Source organism: Bufo gargarizans, chromosome 7, assembly GCF_014858855.1.
Source record: "Bufo gargarizans isolate SCDJY-AF-19 chromosome 7, ASM1485885v1, whole genome shotgun sequence".
Lineage (NCBI taxonomy): Eukaryota > Metazoa > Chordata > Amphibia > Anura > Bufonidae > Bufo > Bufo gargarizans.
Window position 1 is genome coordinate 125,603,038 of NC_058086.1, and position 21,898 is coordinate 125,624,935.

Genomic DNA, 21,898 nt, shown 5'->3' on the forward strand with positions numbered 1-21,898 from the left:
GGAAAAACAGATACACTTCGTGTCACCATTGTGCACACTTCTGATATGTTCTATCAGTCTCGGACAACCTTTGCCTGTTTTGATAGAATTGAAGTGTTCTCTTATCCGTTCGAAGAGGCATCTAATGGTTTTACCGATGTAAAACCGTCCACACGTGCACATCAATAAGTAAACCACATAGGTACTCCGGCAATTGATGAAATTATTGACTTTATGCCGAATACCGGCAAATTCAATAATCTTTTTCTGTGGATTATTGGTGCAAAGTGAACAATTTCCACACCTGTAATTACCATTAGGTCGATTACTTGTGAGCCAATTTTTACTGCTGTCTTTTTGGAGCCTACTTCTAACAATTTTGTCTTTAACTGTGTGACTCCTTCTGAAGGAGATAAGGGGTCTCTGTCCTGTCAGCTCATTTAGAGTTGCGTCCCTCCTTAAAACGTCCCAGTTTTTGAATATGACTGATCGGATGCGGTCAGCCATAGGGCTGTATTTAAAGGAGAACGCAAATCTGCTGCTTTTTGCTGAATCTGCACCTTTCTCCTTTCTCCGATTCTCACCCCTCAAGAGATAATCTTGTGAGAAAACTTCCTCTACCTTTTCCATATCTTTGTTGAGTGTATTTTCAGGGTAACCTCTCTTCATTAAACGGTGTTTGAGGTCATTCGACTGTCTACGATAACCACTGTCTCTACTGTTTATACGTCTCAGTCTAATAAATTGACCGTATGGGACAGCTTTTTTGACACTCTCTGGGTGGAAGCTGTCGTGGTGGAGCAAGGAGTTGGCCGCCGTGGGCTTGCGGAAGCCCTCCGTGACCAACTCGTCGCCTTCCACCAAGACAGCCACATCCAGGAATTGCAATTTATCTCCCCCGAAGTTCACCGTGAAAGTCATGCCCATATCATTTCTATTCATATAATCAACGAAATGATTGCACTCTTCCTCTGTACCTTCCCAGACTATGAATATATCGTCTACAAACCGCAGATATGTCTTTAATTTGGACAGAAAGGAATTACTCACAGAATAAACATACCTATCCTCTAGTCTGGAAAGGTACATATTGGCGAAGGTGCAGGAGACGGGGGTCCCCATAGCCGTGCCGAGTTTTTGTCTGAACCACTCGCCATCAAATTGGAATACATTGTTGGTTAAAACAAATTTGAGCGCCTCCCCTACAAACTCACAATATATAGGGCTCTTACCCAGGTTCACCACGATGTCAAGGACAGCCTCTACACCGGCATCATGAGGGATGCGGGTGTAGAGGCTCTCCACATCGAGGGATACCAGATGGTAATTCTTCTGCCAACAAATATCCTTCAGGGCCAATAAGAAATCATTGGTGTCCCTGAGGTAGGCGGGGGCGCTACTGAGTACCGGTCGCAACAGCCAATCCAAATACTTGGAGATAGGCTCAGTCACTGAGCCAATCCCCGCGACGATGGGACGTCCCGGGGGGTGGCTCAGCGACTTGTGGATCTTCGGAAGAAAATACCATGAGGGTTTGGCTGGTGAGAGCGGGACAAGTTTTTCCAACAGGTTTTTAGGTAAAAAACCAATCCCTATATATTTCTTGACGAGGGATTGTAGTGACGACTGGGTATCCGGCAAGGGGTCCCCCCGTAACCTTTCATATACCCCAGTATCGCCCAATTGTCTAAGGGCTTCGTTGACATAAAATTCTCTCGACATGAGAACTATATTGCCCCCCTTGTCCGCTGGTTTCACTATTATATCCTCCTGTGAACGTAGCCATTGTAGGGCTTTTTGTTCCTCACTAGTAATATTGGGTTGGGCGGTGGAATATATTACCGCTTTAATATCCCTCATGACTTGGTATTGGAAGATATCAATGCTACTCCCAGCGGGCATAGGGGGGCAAAAAGTGGATCTGACTCCACCACTAAATGGTACGACGGACGCATCGCAGGGGGATGCCTCAGTGGTATCCATTCCAGTTAGGAATGCTAGGCAGGCTTGTTCCTCTTCACTCAATTTATTTGATATTTGGAAGGCTCCAGAGTCCATCTGAAGTGGTACTTCTCCCAATGTTGTGGCTGGCTTCTGTGGGGTATCTTTGAAGAGCTTGTGCAGATAAAGCTTGCGGGTAGCTTTGAACAGGTCGACCTCAAAGGTTGTTGGATCAAATTTTTCGGTCAGGCTATAACCAAGTCCTTTGTTCAGGATTTTAACACACCCAGGTGGTAATAGGTGACCAGACAAATTGATCACTAAATTTTCCTCTGGGTGGAGGGGGTCATCTACTTACTCCAGGAGACTTGTTTCTTCTCTCTTCCCGATTTCCTGACACTTGTTGTTTTTCCTGTTCTTTCTCCCTCCTCTTCTGATCCTTTTACTAAAGGGTCACATGGCTCTCTTGCAGAATTGGCTGGTAGATGGCCGGGATCATCCGAAATACTGGAGTCGGAATCTGTTGTCCAATAGTCATTATTTTGGCGTCGAGGGATTTTCTTCCTTTGTTGTCTTTTATTATTAAATCTTTTCCCAGTATTCCAGTTAAAAATGGTACCGGTGTCATAATCGTGTTTGTCTCTGACAAATTTATCTCTTTTTCGTTCTTTTACCTCTGCTTGTATGACAGTTAATTTTTTACTTAACTTCTTTTCAAAGGCGTCCATTAAGGTTTCAGATAATCTGGATTCCAGCTCTCCTCGGGCTTTATCCAGTTCGTCTTTGATAATGTCATACTCTTTTATATCTCTTTTCAATACAGTTTCTCACAAGATTATCTCTTGAGGGGTGAGAATCGGAGAAAGGAGAAAGGTGCAGATTCAGCAAAAAGCAGCAGATTTGCGTTCTCCTTTAAATACAGCCCTATGGCTGACCGCATCCGATCAGTCATATTCAAAAACTGGGACGTTTTAAGGAGGGACGCAACTCTAAATGAGCTGACAGGACAGAGACCCCTTATCTCCTTCAGAAGGAGTCACACAGTTAAAGACAAAATTGTTAGAAGTAGGCTCCAAAAAGACAGCAGTAAAAATTGGCTCACAAGTAATCGACCTAATGGTAATTACAGGTGTGGAAATTGTTCACTTTGCACCAATAATCCACAGAAAAAGATTATTGAATTTGCCGGTATTCGGCATAAAGTCAATAATTTCATCAATTGCCGGAGTACCTATGTGGTTTACTTATTGATGTGCACGTGTGGACGGTTTTACATCGGTAAAACCATTAGATGCCTCTTCGAACGGATAAGAGAACACTTCAATTCTATCAAAACAGGCAAAGGTTGTCCGAGACTGATAGAACATATCAGAAGTGTGCACAATGGTGACACGAAGTGTATCTGTTTTTCCGGGTTGGAAGTCGTATCCACGCCCCCTCAAGGGGGAGATAGACACCGCCTCCTGCTACAGAGAGAAGCCAAATGGGTATTGCGCACGGGAGCCCTGGGGGAATTAGGACTCAATGATAGAAATGATCTAAGTCCGTTTCTGTAATATCCCAAGTATGCAGGGCTTCCACTCTTGTTTCCCCCCCCTTTACCGTGTTCTATATGTGCGTTTTCTTTGGCGATTGCATGCGCATTACTTGCACATTGTTTTAATATGTACGTTGTTTTAATTATCTCCCCAGTGCGGACGTGACCTGAGTTGTCAGTTTCCATGACAGCAGCTCACGCCGGCACTTAAAAAGGAGCTGTGCACCAGCACGCATTGACGTTCAGCCTGATGAAGCGCATTTAGCGCGAAACGGCCGCCGCTGACCTGTGCGTGCGGTGAACTGCCTCTCCCCCACTGCCTGATGTTTTTGTGGATTACAATAAAGCTGCAATATTTGACCACACTGGTGAGTGCCGCTATTTTTTCATCTTTCTACATTACCAAAAACAGAAGCTACTCTGTATGCCTTCTGTTTCCGTATTTCCATTTTTTCTGTTCAAAGATAGAGTCCTATTATTGTCTGCATAACAGACAAGGAGAGTACTGTTCTATCAGGGGCCAGCTGTTCCATTCCGCAAAAAACGGAATGCACACGGACGTCATCCGTACTTTTTGCGGATCCATTTTTTGCGGACTGCAAAATACTGAAAAAGCCATACAGTCGTGTGCAAGAGGCCTTACTCCGAGTCACATCCCTTGTATATTGGTTAAGATTAGACTACAGTTTCCTTAGGGATCTTTCACATGAGCGATACAGATTGTGCCAGGATCTGTTCAGACAAAAACTGATGGTTTTGCTTGAAAGTTCTATTAGTTTTGTCTACGATTGCATTCAGTGTTTGCAATTTTTCTGTCCTGATTTTATCTGGATTGCATGCGTTTTTCATGTGTGTGTGTGTGGAAAATAAAAGGAGAATAGCAATAAACATCTCCTAGCAATCATCAGTGAAAAACACATTGCATCCAGATGCCATCCGTTTTTCACTCAAGCCCCATTAACTTCTATGGAGCCAGGGCTGCGTGAAAAACATAAGGTATAGAACATGCTGTGAGTTTTCCTGAACACATAGATCATGAGTGAAAAACAACGCTAATGTACACACAGATACATTAAAATGAATGGGTCAGAAGTCTGTTTGCGTGCAAGACGTTCACTACATGTATCACATCTGGATAGAAAACTCGCTCGTGTAAAAGAGCCCTTATGATATGGAGCAATGCAATGTAGTACCTCAAGTAGCAGAAAGTGACCATATCGTGAGGAGAGTATGGATTCTGCAATCAAACCAGATGAGTCAGGACTAGTTTATCAAGCCATATGTGACAGCCTCCCCAGCTGTTTCCTAGCTTTGATATTGACATGAGTTCTTTCTACTCTCCATAAATGTGTCCCTCTTGACTAAAAGATATTGTGCCTTTTTTATGCTTTTGTACCCTTTGTTGAAGAAATAAAGAGATTTTGTAATTTGATGCTTCAGTTACCATTGTTTCCCTTATAATTTTCTGAGCAATAACCGACAAAAGCTTCAGAGCAGCAAGTTTAGCCTCCTTGTAGATGTTTGTCTCCATGGGAGTTAGTGACTTACCTTGCCCATTACTATACGCCAATGATCTGCAGCCTCTGCTATGGTCTCAGTCCGCCCTGCTTCAGCTGTTGGCTCCTGCTACTTCTATTGCTGTGACTAGGGATCTAGTCTTGCGAGACTTTGGGTAATAACTTCATAAATTATTTGTACTGTGAAAAAAACATTTCCTGAACTCCGGTTCAGTTCAAAGGTACCACTTGGAACTGAATTTTTTTTTACAGTACAAATTAATTTCTGAAGTTATTACCCGAAGTCTTGGGAGACTTCACGAAGCAATAACTTTGGCTCATCAGAGCCAATACATTCTAATACTGTACAGAGCTCCTGCTCCGTACAGTATTAGAAAAAACTTTTATGCAAATCGACTTTGGATTTTTCATCCGAAGTCGATTTGCTCATCCCTAGCTGCGACCCACCACTCTGAATGTCAGTGAAGCCTGGCTGCAGTGAATGAAGAGCAATGTCTTGCGAGATCTCTGACCATAGTTCATTTGCAGACAATGACCAAGGTAAGTGAACAGAAAGCGAGAGGCTAGTATACTATGTTGGGCTTCTCAGCAATATGTATGCATTTTCTGGGGGTTAATCTTTCTCATTATGGAGAGTGCCTAGCATGTGTAGTATGTGTATGGAGTATTGCAGGCCAGGTAAAGCCCCTCTGGGTTTCTGGGAAAGATATTCAGACCAGCTTCCCTAGGCCTGTCTCAGGCCAGCAAATGTAAGATTTGCTCATTTTCATATATTCTTCCCAGAAACCCAAAGGAACATTACCTGGCTTACAATGCTTCTCATGCATACTTGGCACCATTCATAGAACAAAATAGTACCCCAAACAAGGCCTCTCAGACGCCAAGCAAGCTTTCTTTGCTCAGATCTGCTAAAGAAAAGTTACCCAGAAAAAGCTAGGTTCTTGGTAAGAGTTTTCCTTTTAGAAAGAGTAAAGTTGCTTGTATGTCTGTTTCCCAGGAAAGCATTATGTGGGAAATCAAGCACAACAACAGATTAAAATCTTAGGGACAGTATTTTGCGTTCAGTATACTGGCCGTTTTTTTAGTTCAGTTTGCTGTACATATACTGAACCATTCATTTCAACGGTTCAGCAAAAAAAACCTGAAGTGTCTCCGTATGCATTCCGTTTCAGTTTTCCGTATTTCCGTACCGTGAAAAGATATAACATGTCCTAGTCTTGTCCGCAAATCACGGTGCTTGGCTCTATTCAAGTCAATGGGTCCGCAAAAAAACGGAACACATGCGGAAATGCATCCGTATGTTTTCCGTATCTGTGGAACCATCTATTGAAAATGTTATGCCCAGCCCATGTAATTACTGTATACTGTATATGGCATATGGAAAAACAAAACAGAAAAACAGAAAGGAAACGGAAACACAACGGAAACAAAAAACGGAACAACGGATCCGTAAAAAACGGACCGCAAAACACTAAAAAAGCCATACGGTCGTGTGCATGAGCCCTTAGTATGAAAAAGTACTAATTGAACAGCTTGAGGCTACCAATAAAAACTTATATATAAATAAATACAAAAAATCTACCCCAGCCTCACATCTTATTTGCAAACCACCCGCCCTCCCCAGATATGAAGGGAGTCATCCATACTTCCCAACCATCCCGGATCTGGCGGGACAGTCCCAGATTGCAGTGGCTGTCCTGTCCCGCTGTCCCGATATGGGGAGCTATGTCCCACTTTCTGGCATCTGTCTATGCTTCCATGGTCAGCGTTCACCTTGTGCTGTTGATACACCAGCCGTGCCACCGGCACCGCCGACATAAGGTTTTTGACCAACAACCTAAAAACCTCCGACTTGATAAAGGGGTCAGAAGTACCCCAAACACGTTGTCTACCAATAAACCTGAAAAATGATCCAGTTGTGACAGTGCGCCTCCTACTGTCCATACGTTCGACCGAAACAGTCAAGCGTTCTTTATTCTTGTTCCCATTGTCTAACCCGAGTGGTGGGCATTTGGAGAGATCTGGGCTGCACCAACTGTGAACCGTCCACAAACAACCGTCACTGGGGTTGCACCCAATTAGGTGCAACCACAAAAGGTGAGCAAACAAAACCTTTTTTTTGGTGGATTTTCCACTTATTGAACATACTCACCCCATGAGCGCCTTTCTCTACCCTCTGGCCATCATTTGCTATGCTTCCATAGGAGGCAGAGACAGTTGCCTGTGTATTATGATGAAGCAGAGAGTCGGCATCCCCTCCCTGCTCCATCATTCCTCCCCGGCAGTCAGTCTCGGCTCCACCTCCTCCACAGACCAGAGCAGCCGATGTCCTGCTGCTAGGAACAAGGTATGTGGTGTTTATTTTTTAATGGGGACACATCTGGGCGCACATAACTGGACATATTACTGGGGGCTCAGCTGGACATATTTCTGGGGGCACATCTGGGCATATTAATGGGGGCACATAACAGGGCATATTACTGTGGGAACAGTTGGGCATAATTTCATGAGGGGGCACATAACGGTGCATATTACTGGGGGCACAGCTGAGCATATTACTGGGGGCACATAACAGGGCATATTAATGGGGGCACATAACAGGGCATATTACTGTAGAAACAGCTGGGCATAATTCTGCGAGAGGGAAAAATGTGGGCATAAATACTGTTAGGGGCATGAAGAGGAAACAATTACTATGTGGGGGCCTTAAGTGGACTGGTTGGGATTAGGTGCATAGTTATGTTTTGGGTGGAGTTAGAGGTATGGCCTAGTGCACAATGTGCTCATGCTGCTCTACAGAGCACTAGTGAGACCTCATTGGGAGTATTGTGCGCAGTACTGGAGACCATATCTCCAGAAGGATATAGATACTCTAGAGAGAGTTCAGAGAAGAGCTACTAAACTAGTACATGGATTGCAGGATAAAACTTACCAGGAAAGATTAAGGCTAGGTTCACACCTGAGCGTTTTACAGCGCGTTCCTAAGCGCTGTAAAACGCTCAACAGGCAAAAACCGATGTTTCCCTATGGGCCTGGTTCTAACCTGAGCGTTTTACAGCGCATACGAACGCGCTGTAAAACGCCCTACCCCCAAGAAGTACAGGAGCTTCTTTGGGGCGTATTGTCGCGCGTATTGAGGCAGTTTTTCATTGGATGCCTCTGTGGTTAATCACACAAACTCGCGTATTACGAGCGTTTCCTTAATACAAAAACGCCCCAAAATGCGCCTCAAAAACGCCTGATAAAAACGCCTGTAAAAAGCGCATACCAAATACGCTCAGGCGTGAACCCAGCGTGAAGGACCTTAACATGTATAGTTTGGAAAAAAGACGAGACAGAGGGGATGTGATAGAAACTTTTAAATACATAAAGGGAATCAACAAGGTAAAAGAGGAAAGAATATATGAAAGAAGAAAAACTGCTACAAGAGGACATAGTTTTAAATTAGCGGGGCAAAGGTTTAAAAGTACTATCAGGAAGTATTACTTTACTGAGAGAGCAGTGGATGCATGGAATAGCCTTCCTGCAGAAGTGGTAGCTGCAAATACAGTGAAGGAGTTTAAGCATGCATGGGATAGGCATAAGGCTATGGGCAGACTAGATGGGCCAAATGGTTCTTATCTGCCGACACATTCTATGTGTCCTTCTTTGTTCAGTTAGAAAGTTGGGAGGTACAGTATGGTCATCAATGTATCTTCCATACCAGTGAATCCAATCAAGATTTGTGTTTTGGGTGTAACAAAGTTGTTAACTTCACTCACCATCACATCAACAAATCCATAAGAGAGGGGGGATATTTCAATTCCATGGAAAGTTAATTATCAAAGGAAAATACATTTGTGCCATCAAAATTAATGTGGCCTACAAAATGAACTCCTGTAAATCACGAGAACACTCATTGTGGTTTGGTAAGTATCTGTGATGTTAAGGCCGAATGCACACGGCCGTTTATCACGGCCGTGAGCGGTCCGTGGAACCGCGGCCTGGATTTCTCCTGAGAGCAGGAGCGCATGGCGTCATTGGTTGATATGATGCTGTGCGCTCCCTGCTGCCGTTGCAATACAGTAATACACTGGTATGATCTATACCAGTGTATTACTGTACTTTGGCGGCAGCAGGGAGCGCACGGCGTCATAGCAACCAATGACGCCGTGCGCTCCTGCTCTCAGGAGGAATCCAGGCCGCGGTTCCACGGACCGCTCACGGCCGTGAACAACGGCCGTGTGCATTCGGCCTTGCGGAAAGGATGCGGACCCATTTTGCGGATGTGTGAATGGAGCCTTAGTGTGAGTCTGATCTGGACCTTGACCTGTCTACTGGATACTGCTTCTGTCTCATCACTTGGATTTATCAGCCTGGTACCTGTTTCTCTACTCCTAGGTTCTGACTGCTGGCTTGTCCTCTGATTATGTTTTAAACTTATCCTCTGGCAAATAACATCCTGACACCTTTTGTGGGGTGACCCTTGACTACGTTATTGCCTGCGTTACAGCTCCATCAATACTTCTGAAACCAATTGCTGACTTTTCTGGGTATTACAACCAAAGCCCATAATTCTTTGTGTTGGTTCAGTTTCACATCTCAGGTGAGAAACGTTACAGGATCAGAAATGTCTCTGGGTACTGAAGTGCTTCTGTGTTAGGACACACAATAGGAGATCTGCCTTTGGCAGAGGATTAAAGTCCAAGTCCAGTGTCAAAACTACTTTTCTGTCATCTAATAACAATAAAATGATTATCTATGCTCACAACTTCAGAATAACCCTTTTCAAGTAACCTTTGAAGGGCTAACTAAGGAGGTACTGATATTTAACTGTTCTCTATGACAAGGGCAGACATCTTAACGAGAATGTACAGACCCCCAGAGCAATTTGCTTGGGGGACACATGGGGGCAATGACACCCCCCTTTTTTCCATTATATATTAGGTTAGTTCTTGTTCCCCCCCCCCCCCACTCTTTTTCCCTGTCCTGTTTTCCCACCTTATTTTTCGGGTAAAATTTCCTCAGTCAAGGTGAAGATGTAGTTTAATCTGGTTGGAACTGGTTCCTGTTTCTTCAGATGAAGTTATGCGGCGACTCAAGCTATGCTCCTGATTGGTTGCTGCCCGTTGCTGGGGTAGATTTCCAGCGCTGTGATTTGTTCTCACCTCCACGGTGGGAAATTTCTCCCCTTTATATTCCCAGGTTCGGCGCTACTTCAGGGCAGTCTACAAAGATTTGGACAGCGCTGGACCAGGATGGAGGATCAGCTGCATCAGCTCATAGAGAAAGCGGAGTCTGCCGGTGGTGAAGACTGGCTGAAGACCTGCTGAGGATGATGCCGTCGCTTTACCCGCCACCATCGCCGCTGAGAACAACGCCGTCGCCGAATAAGAGAGGGAGCCGGAAGATAGGAGAAGAGCCATGCCGAAGCTGCGCACGGAGGAGCCTGTGGGTAGCCAGTGCCAGGAGGAGGAGTTGTCAGCGCTCCCTTGCAAAAGAGCTCGAAAAGCTAGGAGCACTTATACTCCTCCTCTGGAGGCGGGGCGCCGACGCTGCAACAGAGAAGAAGGTGTGGCTTCATGCCGGAGCCTGAGGTCCTTCAGGAGCAGCGAGAGCAGAGGACAGAGCGTCGGAGCGCTCTGTACAGCAGTGGCCAGCACCAGCAGGGGGCATCGTCATCAACAAGCTGTCAGAGTGGATTTAAATGCACAGCTCAGTGATCTTCAAGGAGCTCAGCAAGAAGTTTGGGGGGAAGCGGTGCCTGTTGAGAGGCTCCCACCCCCTGTGGTTGAGCTGTCTCCAGGCCCCCTGGGTATACCACCACACCAGTCAGCTGCAGCCTCTGGTCCAGTCCAGGAGGGACAGCCTGTGGGTGAGAATATCAATGTTTTGTCTGCATCTGATTCAGCTTTGTTAGCTGGTTTGGTTAAGCTGCTAGTGGAGGCCACTGGCAGGCGAGGGGTTAATTCAGCTTCAGATGTTTGGAGCTCTAATTTGGTTAAAGTGGTTAAGCCACCTAGTGTTGAGAGTGGCTGCGTTTTACCTAATATTGAAAATGTACCTAATATTGGAATAGGTGCTAGTGTTAAAAAGACTTGTTATAAAGAAGCTTTGGCTTGTGAGGTGTCACCTCTGGGTTTTCATTTGAGCAGTAACATCAAAGAACGTATTTGGCGGATGGAATATGTGGAGTTAATAGCGTTATTGCCATCTGCCAAAGAATATGTAGTATTGTAGTTAGCCATTTATACTTGTTACCTAAAGAAATACATTTTTTTTTAGCAATTACTCAATGTGGATTTAAAGCTCTCCCATTTATCCTCAGAATTATTACGTGACAGTAACTGCTCCCAGTCTATGCCCTGAAATGCTGCCCTCAATCCAGGGAAATTAGCCTTTTTTGAAAATTATGTGTTTTTGCCCTGCCTGACAGAGTTTGCTTCTTATAGTTTAGGGGGGATATAATTATATTGTACTCAGTGTTACCTAGTGTTTCTCAAACAGTGACATTTCCAACAAGCTCTGCATCATTAGAAATTACCAGATCCAACAGAGCATCACCCCTAGTGGTAGCTTCTACAAACGGAACTGTAGGATGTACAACCCTGTGGGGTTGTTAAAAAAAAATAAAGTGGCAAGTCATTATGTGGAAAACTACTGAGAAGATGTAATTACTATATAATTATTGTGTGCTGCAAACACTCAAACGGAGTGAACTTTTGTATACTGGAGTACCCCGTAAATGTCAGTGGACGGTCCATCAGGCACTCCTTATCATGTACTGGTTATCAGTTGCCACTTTATAAATGTTCTGGATTGTATATAATTTATACTGTTATTTATAATGTTGTTTATACTGCCAGTTTTTTAAATTTGATACAACCTCTTAGTGCTCTACAGCGTATCCCTCATCTTCTGGACATTGTCACTGTACTGGCAAGGGGTTAAAAGGGTTATCCTGGATTTTCATGTTGATGGCCTATCCTTAGGATAGGTCATCAATATTCTATTGGTGGGGTACGAATCCCGACTCCCCGCTGAACAGCTGTTTGAGGAAGCTATGGAGATCTGTGAGCAGCGCGGCCGTCTCACAGGTTTCCAAACACAGCTGTGTCCATTGGATAGTGGCTATGCTTAGTATGACAGCCCAGCCCTATTTATATGAATGGGACTGAGCTGCGCCGAGGTCATGTGACTCATGAATGTTACATCACTGGCCTAGGAGGAGACCTAAGTGCTCATGGAGTGCCACAGACCCTTCATATAGCTGATTGGTGGGGGTGCTGGGAGGATGAGAAGAGACCATCAGTATAAAAATGCTCAGAACCCTTTAATAATAGAATGCTGCGGCTTTTTCCACTGAATCAAAGATGTTACATATTTATTAGGAATAGTGTAGTGTACGGCAGAGTAATACCCCGTCACTACCGAAGGGACACTTGGGTATTGTCGTTCCCCCTGTATTTAAGGGGAGGTTGGTATAGAATATCTTGTCAATGTACTGCTATGTATTTTCCTATTACTGTGAAACGTGCATGTGCAGGCCGGCTAGGGTGTCATTCCAGCTCTGAGTCACTAGAGGGAGCTAGGGAACCCTAGGTTATATAAGGCCCAGTCAGGAAGTAACAGCAGTGTTCAGACAGTGGGAGCAGAGGTCAGAAATGATCCTGTGTCTGAGTGAAGGCCGGGCTATGGGCCTGTGAGAGCAGAGCAGGCCTGAAGCCTGCCGGCTAGGAGAGGGTAATAAAGGCCCTGTAACCGGGTTCCGGATCCAAGGAAAAGGTTCCCCTCCTGAGTCATCATCCGTTTAGCTGAAGCAGCATAAGCAAGTCACCACCCAAGACACAGAATACCACAGAGGCCGATCAGATAAAGCAAGAGGTACTCAAGATAACAGAGGAGGTACTAGATAAGGACAGCTTCAAGGGTACGCCAGATAAAGGGCATTAGACCTTGGAGAGAAAGTCACATGTGTCAGGACCAGTCAGGAATAGTGTGCAAGCCGCCTGTACTGCATCTCCTGCAATCAACACTCTGTATAAAACATTGCTGTGACCGGTCCTTCTGTAATTCCAAGAAACACCTGTATTCTTATGGAAAACCAACCGTCTTTCATGGAACTGTGCTTTTACCTGTGTCCATGTATTATCCTGACTGATATTCAGTAAAAGTTCCAGTTTTTGTTGGCTATCCTATGCTTGCTTCATTCTTTCACCATATCCTACACGGCGTGTCACCGTTTAATTGACACTGGCGTCACGAACTTTTAATCATCTGCCTGTTCCAGTATCTGACCAAAATTGAAGACGACAGTGGATCCCAGGTTAGTGAGTCAATCTGCACTACAAAACCCAGCATACACTACTGACCCCCTGGGACACTGCATCGCTCTTTTTGGCGTCACGAACAGGATACGCATACTTCTACAGTGCAGAGAAGTGTGAACTGTGTGCTTTAACTATTCCACCACCATATTGCAAAGACTGTAACCTTCATTTCTAAAATCTGTGGATTACAATTGTGCCTGGGAGGAATCAGAGACGCTGTACTGTGTTGCGCTACCCCCAGAGAGAAAATCGCATTTGTGGACTGTGTTTTATTGGACTTTTCATCATCCTGCTTGCTGTCAGTGAATTGCGGCATCAAGACACTTAAAATGGCCGCCGACGCCATGAGGCTTTTTACTGCGCCATCACGATGTGCAGAGGCGCGAAGATTTGGCGCCCAAACCTTCCAAGAAGAAGGAGGAGATTGCCCTGGAGCGCCACCCACCTTGAGGAGTGACGATGCGACTGACTACCCTGAAGAGTTACGCCTGGCAGGCGGGCCTCAGATGGAGGTAGACCGGCCCAGTCTGTGGGAGGAGTCAGTGTCGACGCTGCACCCAGTGAGAGAGGAGGAGAAAGAGCGGCAGGACAGCTGCCGGCGGGCAGAAGAATGTACAGAGGCCCGACATCAAGCAGCAGCTGCCACCGTTACCCCAGAGGCCACTGTCCCTGAACCTCCGGTAGCTCCGACCACTTGCACCAAAGCTGACCTAGAGGCCCAACGCAAGAGGGTGTATTGGGTGGCGGACCTTGGGTGCGCAGGAGGCGTGCGGTGGTTCCCGTTTCCTAGGACGGAGGCCGAAATGGAGGCCATGAAGGACAAGCCTCCCCCTCTAAAGATTGTCAGGGGAGATGGTTTTCAGATGTGGCCGGCCTTGCCAGAGCAGTTGTTGCAAGTTCCGTACATCGACTCGTCATCAGAGGAAGAATTTGACACTCGCCTGTGAGTACTCCTTTCCTCATGTCCATCTCCCTAATGGCCGTTTTGTCCCTCCGGTTGGCAGAGCTGGTCAAGCTCGCTGCCAGTTACACACGGCCGGTGGCATCCTAGTTGAATAATGTGCCACTGTATACCACTGCTTCCAGCTGCCCTTGTTATGTTTGGGACATCCGGTTTGCTGCTACAATCCCAGTTGTGCCTTAAAGTGTTGCACCAATTTTTCCCTTTTTACCCCCATTTCAGGTTGAAAAGACATTTTTATGTCAGCACTATTTTAAAGGGTAAGCAGGACTTGCCAGGATAACATGGCCCTGGTATTGTCAGAGTCCTGTATTGTCATTTTATATATGTGCTGCTGACAGTATTTAGTAACCGGTTTGGTTTTTATTCACGTCTATGTGCCCAGAGATGGACTTCCTATGTGCAAGCCTCTGAGAGGTTAATTTTATTATGGACTTATTTATTGTCATGGACTATCCTGGTTTTTTTAAACATCCGCTGTGCCAGGTCAGCGCCCCCGTTCCACTCACTATCCTGTGAAAAAGAGAACGACGCCCCTTGTCACCAGACTTCACCTTTGCCAATTGGGTCTGATATGAGTGTAATTGACATATATGTATGTATGCATGTGTCTTTCTCTATTTCAGGTAATGATTCCAGTTGGGCGGGCCCTGATGGAGTACGAGGTCGTACTCAGCTTAAAGCAGCGGGGTATGTAGTGTACGGGAGAGTAATACCCCGTCACTACCGAAGGGTCACTTGGGTATTGTCGTTCCCCCTGTATTTAAGGGGAGGTTGGTATAGAATATCTTGTCAATGTACTGCTATGTATTTTCCTGTTACTGTGAAACGTGCATGTGCAGGCCGGCTAGGGTGTCATTCCAGCTCTGAGTCACTAGAGGGAGCTAGGGAACCCTAGGTTATATAAGGCCCAGTCAGGAAGTAACAGCAGTGTTCAGACAGTGGGAGCAGAGGTCAGAAATGATCCTGTGTCTGAGTGAAGGCCGGGCTATGGGCCTGTGAGAGCAGAGCAGGCCTGAAGCCTGCCGGCTAGGAGAGGGTAGTAAAGGCCCTGTAACCGGGTTCCGGATCCAAGGAAAAGGTTCCCCTCCTGAGTCATCATCCGTTTAGCTGAAGCAGCATAAGCAAGTCACCACCCAAGACACAGAATACCACAGAGGCCGATCAGATAAAGCAAGAGGTACTCAAGATAACAGAGGAGGTACTAGATAAGGACAGCTTCAAGGGTACGCCAGATAAAGGGCATTAGACCTTGGAGAGAAAGTCACATGTGTCAGGACCAGTCAGGAATAGTGTGCAAGCCGCCTGTACTGCATCTCCTGCAATCAACACTCTGTATAAAACATTGCTGTGACCGGTCCTTCTGTAATTCCAAGAAACACCTGTATTCTTATGGAAAACCAACCGTCTTTCATGGAACTGTGCTTTTACCTGTGTCCATGTATTATCCTGACTGATATTCAGTAAAAGTTCCAGTTTTTGTTGGCTATCCTATGCTTGCTTCATTCTTTCACCATATCCTACACGGCGTGTCACCGTTTAATTGACATTGGCGTCACGAACTTTTAATCATCTGCCTGTCCCAGTATCTGACCAAAATTGAAGACGACAGTGGATCCCAGGTTAGTGAGTCAATCTGCACTACAAAACCCAGCATACACTACTGACCCCCTGGGACACTGCAATAGTTGGTGGTAAGAGTACAGCACAAGTGTGCAATCACTCTACTGTCATGATTTGAGCAACTACTCCAAACTGAGTATCCCCCAGAGATTGTGCTGTGGGGAGGACAATAGGGCTGTCAGTCACCCCTTAGGTTCTGCTGTAGAACATAGCATCTGAGGGGTTAAACCCAGTGCCCGGCTCTTGTGGTCATCATTTAGCCACAACTCATTAACCCACACGATCAGAGTGATGTACATGTGTGGCATCCTGTGACAAGTATACCCTACAGATACAAGTATACCCTTTGTGTATACCTGCTTTAGTTGATATCCAATACAGTATATGGTCTGTCTACCATACACTGGCAAAACCATCAGCAAACTGGAGGATGTTCTGTACAGAAGTATTCCCAGCGGCGGATTAGAAAGATACATGAAAATTGTAATGAAGAGAATCTTCTTGCCAGTGACGGAGTTATCCATTCATCAGTTAGTACATACCTTCTGATCATCAGTTAGTACATACCTTCTGATCAACAGTTAGTACATACCTTCTGATCAACAGTTAGTACATACCTTCTGATCAACAGTTAGTACATACCTTCTGATCAACAGTTAGTACATACCTTCTGATCAACAGTTAGTACATACCTTCTGATCAACAGTTAGTACATACCTTCTGATCAACAGTTAGTACATACCTTCTGATCAACAGTTAGTACATACCTTCTGATCATCAGTTAGTACATACCTTCTGATCAACTGTCAAACACGTAAGTCAATTCTAACATTTGTTTTAATAAAGAATCATTTTTACATGAAATGTATCTTCTCCGTCGGTCAAATAATGTTATCATATTACCTTTGGCTTTTTCGGAGCCCTGTTAATGAATGCCCTGATATGTATGACATATGACTGAACTTACCCGAACATTTGGCTGGAGTAAATTTTCCATTAGGAAGACATGTTCTTTCTCCATAGTCTTTTCCATCTGGTGTTTGATAATTATTTGTACACCTGAACTGCACTTTATCTCCTTCCACGTAAACTGACTTCAGATCTATAAGTTGTGCATTTTCAAAAGAAGCATCTCTGTATATACATTCTCCTGAAACACACAAAGCATCGCATATTAGTTTTGTAGCATTTACCCTGCATTTCATCCACACCTAGAGTACGTTCACACTTCAGATTTGTAGTATTAATGTTTGCTACTGTCCCATTAATTTGAATATGTGTAACAGAAATTCATGCACATTCTGCTGAATCAATCCCATATATAATATACACATAAAAACATCAATATCTGCAATACAGGCATGAAATAACGTATATACGCCCAACAAACATGTCTGTCCTTCTCGCCATCTTCATGAACATAGGAGGTCATTTATCATTTGAGATCATTTTCATGTTACTTTTACATCTGGTTTTGTTCTGTGTGGTCGCACCAGATTTATGAACTGGAGCACAACAATAATATATTTGGAGTGAGTGGAATGTGGTTTACATCTATAAGTGTAAAAGTACACCAGGGGGTTGCCTGGCCTTGGTTCGGACTTTTTTTTGCCACTTTTGCAATAATCCAGGTCTAATCTTATTTTTAGCTCTTACACAACTGTGAAAAGTGGTGAGGATCACAAAATTCAGCAAAAGTGTCACAGTTGCCATGAAAATGTCACAGTTGTCATGACTTGTGACTTTTTTACACCATAAAACAGACATATCCGCTTTCATAAATGACCCCCATAGTGTTAAAGACCTCCTTATAGTGATGAGCGGCAGGGGCAATATTCAAATTCACAATATTTTGTGAATATTTGGTAGAATATTCGTCATATGTATAAAAATAAATGAGAAAATCCAGCTCTTTTAAACACGAGGAAACACTTTATTTATGATGCGGTAAAAACTTTCCAATCCTCATATGCAAGAGACAATCTACGCATTTCGGACCCTCATGTTTCAGTCCTTAATCATGACGTGAATGGCATATATCAAGCAGCTACTTATATACTCCTCCCACACCAATCCATAGCGGTTAGGATGTCACATGATCAGAAACTTCTTGATATAATCAGAACACATAATATTATTTTAAAAACTTTCACAATCTAATAAAATCAAGTAAAAAAAAAGTCTAACAGAGCAATATTCGGCTATAAACACTTCTTCAATTTTACTGCAAGATCAAGTCATGTCTGATATTTAGACCTGTTGGAATACAAGTACTAAGTTGGAACCTCCAGAAAGCCTCTCTGTTAAGAAGCTTCCTCCGACGATCTCCACCTCGCAGGGGAGCTGTAACCCTTTCTGTGCCTTGTGCAGTCAGGGCTGAAGAATCGCCTCCATGTACTACAGCAGAGTGCAGACTAGCAGCAGAGACGTTTCGTGTCTTAAGATGGGGTATGTCTGAAATATGTTTTCTTATTCTAGTTGTGATTTCATTTGTTGTGCAGCCTACATACTGAAGTGAACAGACCTCACATGTGATTAGACACGCGGCAAATTTAGTATTACAATTCAGATAAGTTGTTATCTCACATTTCTTACAATTTGCCATGGATTCAAAGGTTCTGCCCATTCTCATGTGGCTGCTACAAATACACCTGCCATGCCCACAGCTTCCTCTCTGCCAAGTCGGTTGTGTTTTGGGAATATCAGCATATAGACGGGGGCTCAGCATATTTCCCAGTGTAGGCGCCCGACGCGCCACACACTTAATACCGCTCTTTGTGCACTTGGACCAAGTCTTATCATAACTCAGTACAGGAAGAGGCCTCTTGATAATTTGACATATATCCCTAAACTCTTCACTGTAACACGTGGAAAACATGATGGCATTATCGCTAGATAGATTATTCTTGTCTCCTTTATTTTTATTTTTATTAGTATTTTGTTGAAAAACCAATACTTTTCCATCCAGTGATAATGCAAGATCTTTATGGCCGTGTATCATCTTTGGGGCATATAGTCGATGTTCCAGCCTTTTTCTAACCTTCCTAAATGGATCCGCATCAGTACAATTGCGTCTGACGCGGATCATTTCCTCTTCGGGAATGTTGCGGATAACATGGGGGCAGTGACATGAACATGCCAGTAGTATTGTATTGCCCGCTGTGTCTTTCCTATATGTGGAAGTGTGAATGCCTGACACAGCTACATCACCCCTGAGATGTAATTCCAGGAAGTGAATAGACATGGCATCGTAATGGCAATCAAGAGATGGTGTCAAGACATTGGTTTAGATTAGCGAAGAATATATTCGTTCATAAATTTGAGAATTCAAGATTATATTCTTGTTTGCTAAAATCGGCAATGTACTATTCACATAATGTGCGCAAAATACCGGCGTGGGTCACTTATGCTACATTTTTCAAGCTGGTATAAGTTTCCTGAGACTGGAGAAAATGGTTGGCACTGGCAGGACATTAGAATAGCTTTATATGCAGATTAGAGTGCTCCAATATATTTGTGATTGCTAATTTTCGGACAATTAATGATGCGCATATTTTTTTTGCAATATGTGCAACATGTGACATCCCAGCACTATGTCTGTAGCATGTGTGTATGGACAGCAGAACCTATTAGGGCTGTCTCACACGAGCGAGTCCATTGTGGGAATCAGGCTCCGTGTGTGAGTGTGATCCTCCGCTCTGGACTTGCAGGAGCGCACGGCATTATCATGATCTATAATGCTGTGTGTCTCTGCATGGGCTTTTTTTGTAGATCTCACTGTGGACTGATATTTTTAACAACCAAAAAAAAATATATTTTTTTTTTCTTCCTCTCACTTAGGCCCAATTCACACGGGCGTTGCAGGAAAATGTGCGGGTGCGTTACGGGATTGTATTGCGTTTTGCAATATCGCGCATGTTTGGTACCCAAACCCGAACTTCTTCACAGAAGTTCGGGTCTGGGATCGATGTTCTGTAGATTGTATTATTTTCCCTTATAACATGGTTATAAGGGAAAATAATAGCATTCTGAATACAGAATGCATAGTAAAATAGCGCTGGAGGGGTTAAAAAAAATAAAAAATAATTTAACTCACCTTAGTCCACTTGATCGCGCTGCCCGGCATCTCCTTCTGTCTCCTTTGCTGAACAGGACCTGTGGTGAGCATTAAATACAGGTAAAGGACCTTTGGTGACGTCACTCTGGTCATCAAATGATCCATCACCATGGTAAAAGATCATGTGATGACCGGAGTGACGTCACCAAAGGTCCTTTACCTGTAATTAACCCCTTCCCGACCTATGACGAGTATACTCGTCATGGAGCACTGCTACTTAGTGCTCAATGACGAGTATACACATCATGGCATTAAACTGTCACCATGTCTGCAGACATGGTGACAGCGCTGAGTGCCGGCTGTTACACACAGCCAGGCACCCAGGGTCAATGCCGAGGGGGGTCCTGTGACCCCCCCGTATCGGCGATCGCTGCAAACCGCAGGTCAATTCAGACCTGCGGTTCGCAGCGCTTTCTGTAGTTTCTGATCCCTGCGGTCCCTGACCGCGGGGATCAGAAACTTTAAAATTACCAAAATAAAGGTTTTTTACCCCCCCTGCACCCTACACACATCACACGCTGCCTCACACACATCGCACGCTGCCTCACACACATCACACGCTGCCTCACACACATCACACGCTGCCTCACACACATCACACCCTGCCTCACACACATCACACGCTGCCTCACACACATCACACGCTGCCTCACACACATCACACGCTGCCTCACACACATCGCACCCTGCCTCACACACATAACACCCTGCCTCACACACATCACACGCTGCCTCACACACATCGCACCCTGCCTCACACACATCACACGCTGCCCCACACACATCACACCCTGCCTCACACACATCACACGCTGCCTCACACACATCACACCCTGCCTCACACACATCACACACTGCCTCAAACACATCACACCCTGCCTCACACACATCACACGCTGCCTCACACACATCACACGCTGCCTCACACACATCGCACGCTGCCTCACACACATCACACGCTGCCTCACACACATCACACCCTGCCTCACACACATCACACCCTGCCTCACACACATCACACGCTGCCTCACACACATCGCACGCTGCCTCACACACATCACACCCTGCCTCACACACATCACACGCTGCCTCACACACATCGCACCCTGCCTCACACACATCACACGCTGCCTCACACACATCGCACCCTGCCTCACACACATCACACGCTGCCTCACACACATCACACGCTGCCTCACACACATCACACGCTGCCTCACACACATCACACCCTGCCTCACACACATCGCACGCTGCCTCACACACATCACACGCTGCCTCACACACATCGCACGCTGCCTCACACACATCACACGCTGCCTCACACACATCACACGCTGCCTCACACACATCACACGCTGCCTCACACACATCACACGCTGCCTCACACACATCACACGCTGCCTCACACACATCACACGCTGCCTCACACACATCACACGCTGCCCCACACACATCACACCCTGCCTCACGCATCACACGCTGCCTCACACACATCACACGCTGCCTCACACGCATCACACGCTGCCTCACACACATCACACGCTGCCTCACACACATCGCACGCTGCCTCACACACATCGCACGCATGTATGTGGTGCAGTATGTAGTGAATGCAGACAGGCTATTATAGCCAAGTGATAAAGTACAGGGAAGATCTGCCATGCTGCTGATTGCCTGCTGTTAGACCAGTAATGGTTCCCTGCATAAATCCCCACCTCTTAGGCCCCATTCACACCAGCGCTATTTATGTGTTCTTGCATAGCAAGACCACATACTATTATCTCACATATATATTATTATTATAGCCAAATTTGCCACCCTAACTCCTCCCACAGTTTTTACACTACATAGACAAAAATTTACCAAAACGTGCAGATTGTACCCGATCGGATTGCTATTACTTTGTGGAGC

General features: G+C 45.1%; 1 protein-coding gene across 1 annotated transcript in view; it reads right to left on the reverse strand.

The window, feature by feature from the left end:
• Positions 1–21,898, reverse strand: part of LOC122944191 (complement receptor type 1-like) — a 380,940-nt gene that overhangs the window by 172,833 nt on the left and 186,209 nt on the right. The window contains exon 7 of the mRNA XM_044302417.1: positions 16,835–17,017. Within this exon, the coding sequence (XP_044158352.1) occupies positions 16,835–17,017 (183 nt within the window). The remainder of the gene's footprint in view (positions 1–16,834; positions 17,018–21,898) is intronic.